The 13,288-nt window shown below is 42.8% G+C and overlaps 1 protein-coding gene and 1 long non-coding RNA gene across 3 annotated transcripts in view; one reads left to right on the forward strand and one right to left on the reverse strand.

The window, feature by feature from the left end:
* The window catches only part of NAMPT (nicotinamide phosphoribosyltransferase), a 49,888-nt gene extending 48,547 nt beyond the window's left edge, over window positions 1-1,341 (reverse strand). The window contains exon 1 of one of the 2 annotated variants that reach the window (XM_056799518.1): window positions 753-1,341. In XM_056799518.1, the coding sequence (XP_056655496.1) occupies window positions 753-809 (57 nt within the window). In that variant the 5' untranslated portion in view covers window positions 810-1,341. Of the gene's footprint in view, window positions 1-539; window positions 704-752 lie in introns of those variants that run through there. The other variant, XM_056799520.1, reaches the window with a different exon arrangement.
* LOC103106460 (uncharacterized) lies at window positions 234-2,094 on the forward strand. The gene is made up of 2 exons (XR_008912241.1): window positions 234-396; window positions 1,715-2,094. It is a non-coding gene; the product is annotated as an uncharacterized LOC103106460 (long non-coding RNA).
* The last annotated feature ends 11,194 nt before the right edge of the window (window positions 2,095-13,288 follow it).

The raw sequence follows: 13,288 nt of genomic DNA on the forward strand, positions 1-13,288 counted from the left end.
ACGTTCCTCCCCTATTTCCTCCCACCCCTTCTTCCTAAAGGGGATGTACCTGCTGATTACACAATTGCTGCCAGAGATCAGAATTTTTGGGGACTAGTTTAAAAGAGGGGAAGGTAAAAGAAAATAAAATAAAAGTGACTGGTTTCACTGAAGAGAAAGTCTGGAGAGCAACCCCTTCCCCAGAAGCCCTGCTCACCCCAGTCCCCACCACCCCTGGGCTGGATGGGGGAGGGGGGACGGCATGGGCAGATTCCCGGCCTCTCCACCACCGCCGGCGCCGCAGCCGTTACCTAACTGACCCGCTTCCCCAGCAGGATGCCTGCCCTCCCTCCCTCAGGCCCTGCCTGGAAAGAAAGGGGCGCATTCCTGAGGAGGCCCGGGCGCGGGTCCCCAAAGGTGCGCGATTCCCTTTAGCTCCCCCTCGGTCGGCCTCCCACGCCCCCTCCCCGAACCCCGGGTCACCCCGCCATCCCCTCCCCTCCCCTCCAGCAGGCCCCGCCTCCTCCCCATCCATCGCAGTCAGGGAGCCCCGACCTCACCTGCCCCATCTCCAGCAAGAGCGGCCTCCCCGGGCCTCGACTCCAGGCTCAGTCCGGGCCCCAAGCCGGCTTACCTGCCCCTGGCCCCCTCCGCAGCGCCGCCCGCCCCCCACCCATCACCCTGGCGGCCGCAGCCTCTCCTCCCGGTCAGTCCGCGACTCCTCGACCCTCCTTTCTCCGTCCGTCACCTGCCCTCAGTCCAAGCCCCGGTACCTTGTAGGAATCGGTGGCGAGAAGGATGTTGAACTCGGCTTCGGCCGCACAATTCATCTCGGGACGGAGGACGTGTGGGGGAAGGCGAGCCGCGGGCTCGTAGGCGCTGCGAGGAAGGGGAAAAATGGGCTTCGCCGCGCTCCGTTGCTTAAGTCACTGCACGGACCGGGGGGGGGGGGGAGGGGGCGGAGAAGGAGGGAAGGAGGTGGGGAGCAGGAGGAGGGGTCGAGGGAAGGAGGGAAGGTGGGCGGTCTGGGATTGGGGAGGGGAAGAGCCGTGACGCCAGAGGAGGCGGTGGCCCGCGCAGCTCCAGAGTCCGAGCATTCGGCTCCTCCCCGCCCCATCTCTCCACCCCACCCCCCAGGGCGGGGAGCGCCGCGAAGGGGAGTGGAGTGGAGTGGAAGGGGTTGTGGAGGGAGGAGGAGGGAGTGGAAAGAGGCGGAGCCGCGGGCACGCGATAGGATTCGGAGGTCAGGCGGTGGAAGCCGGGGACGGGCTGGACGTGAGGCACGCGCTTTTCCGCAGGGATGGCTGCCTCCCGCCCTTAGGGGCGCACGGTGGCCGCGGGTAATCGCGGCAGTAGCCAAGGCACGTGATTCGAGAGCGCCGCGCGAGCGCCCGCCTCCCCCTTGTCTAGCGCAGACTCGGGGGTGGGGGTGGACGATGAGAGGAGAAGCGGCATAGGGGAGGGGCTTCCAGTCCCGCTTCGGCTAGAAGCTGTCTTTTGGGTGGGGCGGGGCCGTTTGGGTTGGACTGTCCGTTGCCCTTCGTGCACCTCAAATCACGCCACCCGGATTGGGTGCTGAGCCGCTGCTAATCCTGTCTTCTTCCCCACCCCCACCCCCCTAGACTCTGTGGTCCTAAGGATGCGGGGGGGGAGGGGAGGGTTTGTTCCTTATCTTTGTCTGGCTCTGGGACTGAAGGAATCTGTGCTTTTCCCTTTTCTCCTTCTCTTCTCCCAGCCAGCCCATTTCCAAATTCTGAAGAGCCAGGAGGAAGAATAGCTTGGACACACAGGGCTCTTAAACGGAAAGCATCAAATGGTCTTTGGTCGAGATCTGCCGAGAGCTGAGCTAGTCTAGCTCTTCTTGCTCTTTGGGAAGTCTTCTCGCGTCAGAGAAAATGCCTCGAGCGCTCCTTGGTCCTGAAATAGAGTAATATAGAAGGCATTTCGAAGCCAATAAAGGAAAGAAACCGGCTTAAAAATGGTTACGACTAGGGGGGGAAAACGAGAGACCAAACGGTTGTCACCACGAAACACTAGCATTTATTATAGTCGATAGCCTTCAAATATCGATGTGTCACGCCAGAGGAATAAATAAAAGGTCCTCACTCTAAATTATCCTGCCAAGTATATTTGCATTGTTTTCAAAAACAGGTATTTAATTCAGTCACCTGCATAACTGCAATTTCTACTTTTTTAAAAAGATTAGTCCTCATCTGATTTTGCCTGGGGAAACAGTTTAGGAAAAATGAGTATAATAAACTACTCAACCATCACTGACTGAATTATGCTCACTTAATTGGGTAGGCGAATAGTACTGTAAGAGTGGTATACTTGTCATGAAGATCTGGATTCAAATCTTACCTGAGACATTTACTAGCTGTGTGCCTAGGCTAGCTACTCACCGTTTTTACCTGTATTCCATCTGTAAAATGGGAATAATAATACTACCTACCTCCCAGAGTCGTTATAAGGAATAAAATGAAATATTTGTAAAATGCTTTGTAAACCCTGAGGAGCTAAATAAATGCTAGCTATTACTATCACTCGATCCTACTTTCCCAGGAATTGAAAACCCATAGAAAAAAGTCCATAGTGAGGAGTTTGTTTAGGGAAGGCAGAAAGCAAGATATCCAGCTTATTATGTCCTTGGGTCAATAGAAGTTCTGAACAATTTCCTGTAAATCTTCCCAAAGAAGGTCTACAAAGCTTCCTCCTTTAAGCAGTCAAAAATTTAAAGTACATCTGAACAAGTCTTTAATTGGAAAAGATAAGAACTTCTCAGACATTTCAAACTGAAGGTTCTAGAAACATTTCAAGTTCATCTGGCTTGAAGAGAACTCAGAATATTCCCTTCCAAACCCATCTTCTCTTCCAGACTTCCACATATTTCTTGAAGGTACAACCTTCCTAGCTAAGTCCACTCCCATTATTGTATGTGCTTGATGCCACCAACTCTTGTCTTCTCCAATAAATTGCAATCTCAATCTTCTGATCCTGTGTCTCCTATATTCAACTACAGTGGATTAGTATTGCTTACAATTGCCCAATCCTTGGGCAAGTTATTTAACCCTGTTTGCCTCAGTTCCTAATCTGTAAAATGAACTGGAAAAGGAAATGACAAACCACTCCAGTATCTTTGCCAAGAAAACTCTAAATGGGATGACCAAGAGACAGGGTGACTGAAATGAACAATCTCTCTTTACTCTCCTAAACCTATTCTTTATTTTCATTGTGGCCTTCAATCTCTCTACTTCTCATTATTATTTTTTTAAACCCTTACCTTAGGTCTTCGAGTCAATACTGTGTATTGGCTCCAAGGCAGAAGAGTGGTAAGGGCTAGGCAATGGGGGTCAAGTGACTTGCCCAGGGTCACACAGCTGGGAAGTGTCTGAGGCCAGATTTGAACCTAGGACCTCCCATCTCTAGGGCTAGCTCTCAATCCACTGAGATACCCAGCTTCCCCCTCACTTCTCATTATTTTTATCAGAACTTTGCCCTGTTCATTTTTTTCCTTCTGTAATCTCAAACCATAGTTATTATTTCTACTCTCCAGTGTCTTTTGTTTTAGAATCCCTTGCCCTCTTGATCATTCATGCTAAACTTCAAACCTGGATCATAGATACTATTTATCTTCTCTGTTCCAATCCACAAACTGCTAAACAGAGGAAACCTTATAATAATGCTGACTGAATAAATCACAAACTTATGTTGTTTAATCTCAGCTGCACCCTTGATATAGCAAAGTAGAAGGTGACACAGGGAATAGATTACTGGAAGAAACACCTGAGTTCAAATCCAGCTTCAGATGCATACTAGCTGTGTTCCCCTGGACAAGTCATTTAATCTCTCTGCTTCAGTTTCCTCAAGTGTAAAATTGGGACAATAACATAGCACATAACGCATAGGGCTACTGTAAGGATTAAATGAAACAACATTTGTAAAGCATTTATGAAAGTATTGGCACATAGTAGGCTCTTAGTAACTGCATTTTCCTTTCTCTAATTGATTTCCTCTTCTGTTTTCCCTAGAAGCTATTCCACACTTTCTCTTCCTCACTAAAGTTTCCATGCCTACCTTAACTACATATCTCAGTTGAAGGTCTTATTACTTATTTCACTGAGAAAATGGGGACTTCTGAATGGGACTTACTGATGAGAAATTCTGGATCCTCAAAACTTAACAGGTTGCCTGGGCATTCCCATCTGAGATGTACCCAAGAAAAAAAATAGAATAAATACAAAAATCTCAAAGGTACCATTTGCTCACCAAAACATGTGGCTGCAGAGAAGGATGTATCTAGTCTCCTTATCTAGCATATCAAAGTAGGTCCTTTTCCTCATAAACCCAATGGAAAGAGACTGAGAAATAGGTAGGTCATCCCCTTTGTATGCCTTTTCAGTTTAGGCTCAGAACCACCTAAGTCTTAAATTCTTTGCATTCAAGCAGAAGACTTAAAAAAAATTATATAATACATAACCTCTTTGCCATTTATGACTGAAAAACCAGCTTCCCAAAGTTTCTTGATGGTTGAATAAGAAACACGCAAAAAATATCTGTATATGCTTCAAGGTTCACATTTCCTCTCCCAACTTTCCTCCCTGTGAAGATGAGATTAACCAGAGGTCCCTAAACTACAGCCCGCCAGCCACATGCAGCCCCTTGATGCTATGTATACGGCCCCCACTGCACTTCTGGCAGGGGCATCTCTTTCATTGCTGGTCAGTGAGAGAACTGCATGTGGCAGTGCCACAAAGCGCAGCGTTGCTCATGTATAATACTACTTCTGGTGACATAATCCTCTGCATTATTCGCCATGCAAAGGATTATGTGGCTGTGCAATGGGAGACATTAGCATTGTGAGTAGAGATCTGGGGGAGGGGATTCCTCACTGTGAATATTGCTGCCTTTTTTATAGTTTTTTATTTTTTTTTAGTTTGTTTTTTTTTTATTTTTTTTATAGTCCGGCCCTCCAATGATATGAGGGACAGTGAACTGGCCCCCTGTGTAAAAGGTTTGGGGACCCCTGATTGACTCTCCCCTCACCCACTTTTAGATTTAATCACCTGAAGCATATACACACCCACATTTTCTTAATGAAATGACAAACTTGCTTATCTTCCTAAAGGCACTGCATTATAGAGTAACCTTGTTCTTTTCTGCTTTGTACAGAAAAAGAATTGGGATAGATTATAAAATGGTTATCATTAATGATGGTATTAAGATGAAAATTATCAGAATCTAATCTTAAAATCCTAAAATGCACATTCCTTTACAAAGTGAACAAATCTGGTATAGGTTTATAGTAAATAATAGTAAAAATTATAGAGAAGTTGTAGAAAAGTATCTTATAGGATGGAGGAGTAACTAGAAGGCAGCACAGTTTCACCATGAAAATTCTCCCTGACCAAGAGTAAAATATGGCCACAAAATGATACAGGAGACAAGGAATTAACAAAATGACCAAGTAAAACAACCCTAAAAAGAGAAGAAACCCAAAAGGCAGGTAGAGACCATCTGGGGAACTGGGATGAGAGGGGAGTAGAGCTAGAAGGAGGCATAGCAGTGAATGAAGAGCAAGACAAGAGCAAAGGTTAAGCCCAATCTAGTGGGCAGACCCTGAGATTCTGCAGGAGCAAGTAGTGGTCCAAGCCAATTCACACCCCTTGAAATTTCAAACCTGTGGATAAGTCTTGAGTCCCAGCCCAGGACAATTTGGGCTGAAGGGGACTGATCTACTTGGGCCCAGATTGAAGTCAGGAATCCCAGTCTGAGTTTGGGATAAGGGCATAATCTGTGCTTTGGGGTAAAGACACAGTTCTCAGGGGGACCTTCTGGGGATCTCTTTGCCCAAAACTAAGGGCAGAGCTCCAGGATAGGGGAATCAAGGGTGTGCCTGATTGAATTAAGAACACCATGAGATAAAAAAAAAAAATTAAGCCAAAGCCTGAGGCTAGAATTTGATTAGCACCTGACCTGATTAATACAGAGTGGGATCAAAAGTTTACACCCAAGCCTGAGGAAAGTCTTTAAGCTATCAGGATCTAAAGGCTCAATTGAATCAGCATTTGGAGGGGACTATTAGAGTTCTCAACCCTCAGACCGTCTGGTAAACTAGTAACAACCCAGAAAATAAGCCAAAAATAGCATCAAGGAAGGACTGAAGTTTAAGAGGATAGCCCAACTTCCCAGAAAACAGAGCCTATCTATAATAAAATAGGAAAAATGAGCAAACAACCAAAAAAGCACCTAACTCTAAAGACTTATTATGGAGACAAAGAGCAAGGTGCAGATGCAGAAGGGGACAGTAAAAGCAAAGGAAATACATGCAAAGTAAAAAAAAAATGGAATGGACACAGTCTGGAAGAGCTCAAAAAAGATTTCAAAACCAATTAAGAGAAGTAGAGGAAAAGTGGGGAGAGGAAAAGAGGTAGAGAAAAGTGATGCAAGAAGAAAGGAAACTAATGCAAGAAGAAATGAAAGTGATACAAGAAGAAATGGGTCAATTGAAAAATGAGAATCAAAAACTAACTGAGGAAAACCAGGTCTTAAAAATCAGAATTGACCATCAAAAAACTAATGATTTTATGAGAAATCAAGAAATAATAGGGCAGAATCAAAGTAATAAAAACAACAACAAAGGAAAACATGGAATATCTTATTGAAAGAATAATCAACCTAGAAAATAGATCTAAGAGACACAATCAGAATTATTGAACTACCTGAAAGCCATGATGATGAAAAAACCTTGGATATCATATTACAAGAAATTATCAAAGATAACTGTCCAGAGATCCTTGAACAAGAAAATAAAATTGAAATTAAAAGAATTTATAGATCACCTCCAGAAAGAAATTCTCAACTGACAACTTACAGGAATGTAATAGTTAAATTCAAGAGCCATCAAGTCAAGGGGAAAAACAGCCAGAAAAATACCATTCAAATACCATGGAGCTACATTTAGGATCACTCAGGCCCTTGTAGCCTCTACATTAAAGGATCATAAGGCATGGAATATGATATTCAGGAATGCAAAAGATCTACCTACCCAGCAAAACTGAGTATATTCTTTCAGGGGAAAAAATGGTCATTCAATAAGATAGAAAACTTCCAAGCATTCCTTAGGAATAATGTGATAGTGAAATCACTTTAAAAGACTAGTATATATTAATTTAAGGTCACCAAGGAATTCGCTTATGAAATTCCTAAATGAAACACACAAGTCAGTATGGAGTTTTATGGTGGTTTAATTACAATGGGAGTAAGAAAGAAGGAGAGGGAGAGAAGGAAAGAAGGGGAAAGGGAAAAAGGTTAACTCAACCTTCTGGCAGAGCCAGAGGGAGCCTAGGCCTGGAAGGCCAAGGTAGAGAAGGGAATCAGTCCTTCACTCACGTGACAGATCTGAAGGAAAGCTGCCTGCAGGCCTCCTCCTTCCTCGAGCTCCTAGAACGAACTCATGCCTAGCCCTGTCCACAGGAAGTGAATGAACTCCAGAGGCTGTTCTCTACCTCACTTCCTGTGCCTCACACGTGCCAATGGTGGCTCAAGCTTGGCTTGGGGCAGCCCAGGTGGGCAGCTAGTTATTTCTGATTTGCCATTTACTAGTACATGCCCATGTAGTGTGGGTGTGCACAATTTTGGGTGCTAGACCAAGCAAGATAGAGATTTAAAAAATCACAATCCCCCCTGATGATGATTGGGGGACTAGTCTCCCCAATTGATCACTAAACATAAGCATCCTGCACCCCCCAAAAATTCCAACTGCAGGGGTATACAAATTTTTATCCTCTAAGAGGAAAACTACAATAGTTGTAGATAAGGGGAAATAGAGGAGAGAGAGAGACAGCAAAACCAATGTTTTGCTTGGCACATTGACAAAAGCCAATTAGGGGGCAGTCCCCTTTGGCATAAGAGTGTACATTCAAAATAAATGTTCAATCAACTGCACCCCAAGGTTCATTCTGGATCTTCCTGTAGTATAAGGGTTTAGGTATCTTTCTGCAAACAGTTCATTCTCTGGATTCAGTTAGTTAGCAAGCTTCTGATCTGAAGATCTATCTTGAACAAAATTTAAATCTTGGAATTTATGAAAATACAATCCCCCCTGAAGAAAGTGTTGAAAAAACACTCAGTCCAGCTGAGGATGCAAGGTTTAATTATGGGGGTGCGTGAGTTAATTCAAAAGAAAAACAAGAACAAAAATGAAAATAAATAAAAACAAAAACAAAAAACAAAAGAAAAAGGGAAAAATTAAGGGAAAAATTTAAACCCTTTATATATATATATTAAAGAAGAATTAAAAATCAGTATCAAAATATCAAAATCTATGTATAAAAAAGTTTGAGAAAACAAGAATACATTTCTCACAGGCCCCTGTATTGGGGTCCAGTTAAGTAATTTGTAGGACAGAATGCAGTAATTTTTACCTACCCATTTTCAGCCAGGGCTACAGCTTGCCATACTATAGGAGAGAGAAAAAGGACCAGATTTTTATTTTAATAGGGAAGTGTCATTCCCTGGTCTGATTTTACCTTCATTCTCAGGGATAGAGGGAACCATGATGATAGCCAACCTTTGGTACTTGTCTGTAAGTATTTTCACAAAGAGTGTGGATACAGGGAAGGCCTACATCTTAATGTATGTCAAGTGTTGCAACCCTGAGTCTCACACTAGGTTCAAGTCCTTAGTATTGGCTTAGAGGTGCATCAATCCTACTTGGATTGGTTTTTGATTTGTAGACCTGTGAGCTCTTTTGGCATTATTCAGGTTATCTCTGTGCTCCTTTTTTGATCCCATTCCTAGAATCAGACACAAACATTAATCATAGTCCCACAACAATTATCAACAAATGGCAGGTTCCCATAGTCTAAAGCTGTTTGGGTATGTATTAATAATATAGCAAGTATATATATTTAAACTAATATTATTGTGGAATAAAAATTAATATTGATTGTATGTACCTTGAGTACATAGAAGTGAGAAAAGGGAAAAATAAATATTTTAATAAAAAAGAAAAATAATAACAAAATAAGGAAAAAGAGAAAAGGGAAAAAATAAATTCAGGGATTCAATGTGTTAAAAACAAAACAAAACAGTTCCGCTTGTCAATGGGTAGTTATCTCCAATGCATGTATAGGATACAGTCAATCAATCTCAACAGAAGATGCTCTCTTTACATGTGAGAAATGAATCCAAGAGCCCTTTTCTCCAACCTTTATAGATGTTGGAGTAGTTAACAATATTTAGAATGGTCCTTCCCATGAAGGCTGAGTTGCTCCTGTATGCTGGAAGTTCTTTATATATATACGTTGTCTCCTTTGTTCAGGTCGTGAAGTGAGAAGTCTAGTGGTCTGGCTTGTACTGCAGTTCTGGATTCATGTAGCTCACACAGTTTGTGCTGTAATTCCTGTATATAGGAAGCAATAGTAATATCTCCCCCTAATAGTGATGTATAAGCCGGGGAGAAAGGCTTAGCCTGTATAGGCGGATGTCCAAAAAGCATCTCAAATGGTGAAATATGTAAGTCTCCTCTAGGCCTGCTTCTAAGATAAAATAGGGCCAGAGGGAGAATTTCAGGCCATTTTAAATGGGTCTCAGTGCATAATTTGCCAATCATAGTCTTAAGTTCTTTATTCATCCTCTCTACTTGGCCTGAGCTCTGGGGATGATATGGAACATGAAATTTTAGAGTTACTCCCAAGCAAGAAAATATTTGATTTAGAACAGAATCAGTAAAATGACTTCCCTTATTGGAATCAATACGTGCTGGTAGGCCAAAGTGAGGAATAATTTCTTTTAAAAGCACCTTAGCAACAAAAGCCACTGTGGCTCGGGTCGCAGGAAATGCTTACGGCCATCTGGTCAGTTGGTCTACTATGACCAGACAAAATTTATATTGTCCAGCCTTTGGCATTGTTATGAAATCTATCTGCAGGTGCTCAAAAGATGTGTAAGCCAGAGGACACCCACCAAAGGCTTTTCCACGAAAGGCGTGTTGGTTATATGTCTGGCAGGTAGAGCAGGCTGAACACACTTAGAGGCTATGGTAGTTATACCAGGGGCTATCCATATTCTCTTAACAGAGTCCATGATGCCCTGGGTACCAAAGTGGCCATTATTATGAACAGATTGGCAAATTTGGTGATAGAAACTTCTAGGGAGCAGGGGTTTTCCTTCAGATGACACCCAAACTCCATTGATCTGTTTTGCTTTGAATTTTTGTTTCCATTTTTCCACTTCCTTTTCATTATAGGAAAGTGATAAATTTAAGTCATCAGTGGTTGTTAATGTTAAAATTATTTCAGGCCCTTCTATGGCTGCTAGCTTTGCAGCAGCATCTGCTCGATCATTTCCCTTAGAGACAGATCAGAGCCACTTGCATGGGCAGAGAAATGAATTACAGCTAGGGCTTCAGCCAGCTGGAGAGCAGAAAGAACTTCATTAATAATTTCTGCATTAACTATGGATTTTCCAGCTGAGGTTAAAAATCCTCTCTGGAGCCATAGCATCCCGACTGAGTGACAAATGCCAAAAGCATATCTAGAATTCATATACATTGTTGCCTTTTTACCCTTGGCAATTATACAGGCATGTTTTAGAGCTATGAATTCTGCCCCTTGAGCGCTAATGTTAGAGGGCAGTGAAGCTGACCACTCAGAGGCAAATTCTGTGACTACAGCAGTTCCAGTGTAACGTATGCCATCCCTCATAAAAGAAGAACCATCAGTAAATATGACCAGGTCTGAGTTTTTTAAGGGAGTGTCCAAGAGATCATCTCGAGGCTTTTCTGCCATGGACACTAGTGATTCACAACTGTGTAATGGTTTTCCTGAAGGTGGTAAATCTGGAAGCAAGGTGGCAGGATTAAGGGTTGTACAGCGTTTCAGAGTAATATTTTCATTGTTTAGCAAGGTTATTTCATACCTTGTAATTCATTGATCAGAAAATGCCTGTGTTCTCTGTCTTAGCAGCAATGCTTCTACCTCATGTGGGCACATAATTGTTAATGGGCATCCCAATACTAGATCAACGGCTTTTGTCACCAGTAAGGCTGTAGCAGCCATGCCTCTAAGACATGGGGGTGCTCCTAAAGCTATTGGGTCCAGCTGGGCTGAATAATGAGCAACTGGGCACTGAGAAGGCCCCAAAGTCTGAGTTAAAACACCTGAAGCCACTCCTCTTCACTCATGTACATACAAAGTAAATGACTTGTAATCTGGGATGCCTAGAGCAGGGGCAGACAGGATAGCCTTTTTTAGCTCTGATAGAGCTGACAAGTGTTCAGGCTCTAATTTGAGGGGTTCAGGAATCGAATCCTTTGTTAGTGCTATAAGGGGTTTAGTAATTTCCGCATAGCAAGGAATCCATTGTCTGCAAAACCCTGTTGCTCCCAGAATTGCTCTTAACTGTTTTTTAGTGGTAGGAGCACTCAATTTTTTAATATTTTAAATTTGTTCGGGAGAAATAGAATGGTACCAGCTGTCAGAATGAACCCCAAATATTCTACTTTGGGGAGACACCACTGAACTTTATCCTTTGAGGTCTTATGTCCTCTTTTGTGCAATTCCAAAAGACAGTGTTTATTACCTTCCTGTCATGCTTCTGCATCTGTGGAAGCCAAGAGTAGATCATCTATGTATTTTATTAATTTTCTGTTTTTAAATTTTATATTATCCGTATCTTGGCTCAAAATTTGTGCAAATAAGCTCGAGCTCTCTACATAACCCCTGGGCAATCTGGACTAGGAGAATTGGGAGTCATTCCAGGTGAAAGCAAAAATATGCCTGGAGTTCTCATGTATGGGTATGGAAAAGAAGGCTGAGCACAAGTCCACTACTGTAAAGAATGTAGCTGTGCTAGGAATAGAGGAAATAACAGTATTGATGTTGGAAACTACAGAGTGTCTCTTTATAACATGATTCTTCACAGCCCTCAAATCCTGTACGAATCTATAGAGGTGTTTGTCATCGGGCCCCCTTTTTGGTTTTGTAACGGGCAGGATGGGCGTGTTTTATTCAGATTTACAAGGGAATATTATTCCCTGGTCAATTAAATGAGTTTATTATTGGGGTAATGCCCTCTGTTGCCTCCTTGGAGAGAGGATACTGAGGAATGCAAAGAAGTGGGCTGGATTTAGTTTTTATTTGCACAGGAACAGCTGATTTAAGTAAGCCAAAGTCAGTAGAAGATGTGGCCCAAAGAGACTCTGGTATATCTGTAGGTATTTCAAAGGTGGGAGGCTCCTTTGCCTCCTGGCTCTCTGAGAGAAGTACAGGAAGTAAATTTAAGGATTCCTCGGGCACTTCTAAGGACATAGAGCCATCTGGGGCACACATTATTGTGGCTTGTAATTTGCATAGTAAATCTCTCCCCAGCAAGTTTGTGGGGGATCCAGGAATTAAAAGAAAAGAATGTTCAACAGTTAGGGGTCCCATGCATACCATGCAAGGAGAAAGTTTTGGGACCTTTAACGGTGTTCCTGATATACCTACCACATTTAGGGAGCCAATAGAATCACATTTTCCACCTGGTTTGCTTACCAAAACTGACCTAGATGCTCCAGTGTCCAAAAGACAGTCATAGTATGAATTTCCTACCTTTAAAGTGACATGAGGTTCCTTACTATTTGGGGGGGGAATGTATAGGGATTATTGGCATTAATATATCAGGGTCTGGAAAATAAAAGGTTTCATTCGTTGATTACAAGGCCCTCACCCCCCCTTCACACCTTCATAAAGATGCTTGGGCAGGTTTTTGGAATCATCCACGCTGTTGGGGGTATTCACCCTGAGTGTAGTGTGGTCCAGCTCCATTTCTTATATATTGTTGTTGGGCATTGTGTTGGGTATTATCATTTTCCGCATTTGGAGCACTGTCATTATTTTGATTGTCATTGTGGTTCCTATAGTTATTATTCCTAAAGTTGTTATTTCCATATTTCCGTAGCCAGCTCCTACAGACTATCATTTCATGGCCTCTCTTCCCACAGAAAGAGCATATTAAAGATTTATCTGTGGATTCCTGCAAAGGGGCTATGGTCTCTCCCTTATTTTTCAATTGTTCCTGTAGCCTTTCAATTTCTTTCATTAAGTCATTCACTGACTTATTGTGAGTCTCAGGTCTTTTTGCATGGCCATTATAGACATAGGTTGCTCCTTTCCTCAGTTCTTCGAGGTCCATAGAGTCCCAATCAGGACAGCTAGTTTCAAAGTAGTCTTTTACTACTGAACAACAATTTTTAAAGAATTGCCTGCGCATATGTTTAATGTCCTTTTCTCTGGTCAAATCAAGGTCCATATATGTAGTTCCTACG

This window comes from Monodelphis domestica, chromosome 5, assembly GCF_027887165.1.
Source record: "Monodelphis domestica isolate mMonDom1 chromosome 5, mMonDom1.pri, whole genome shotgun sequence".
Taxonomy (NCBI): Eukaryota; Metazoa; Chordata; class Mammalia; order Didelphimorphia; family Didelphidae; genus Monodelphis; species Monodelphis domestica.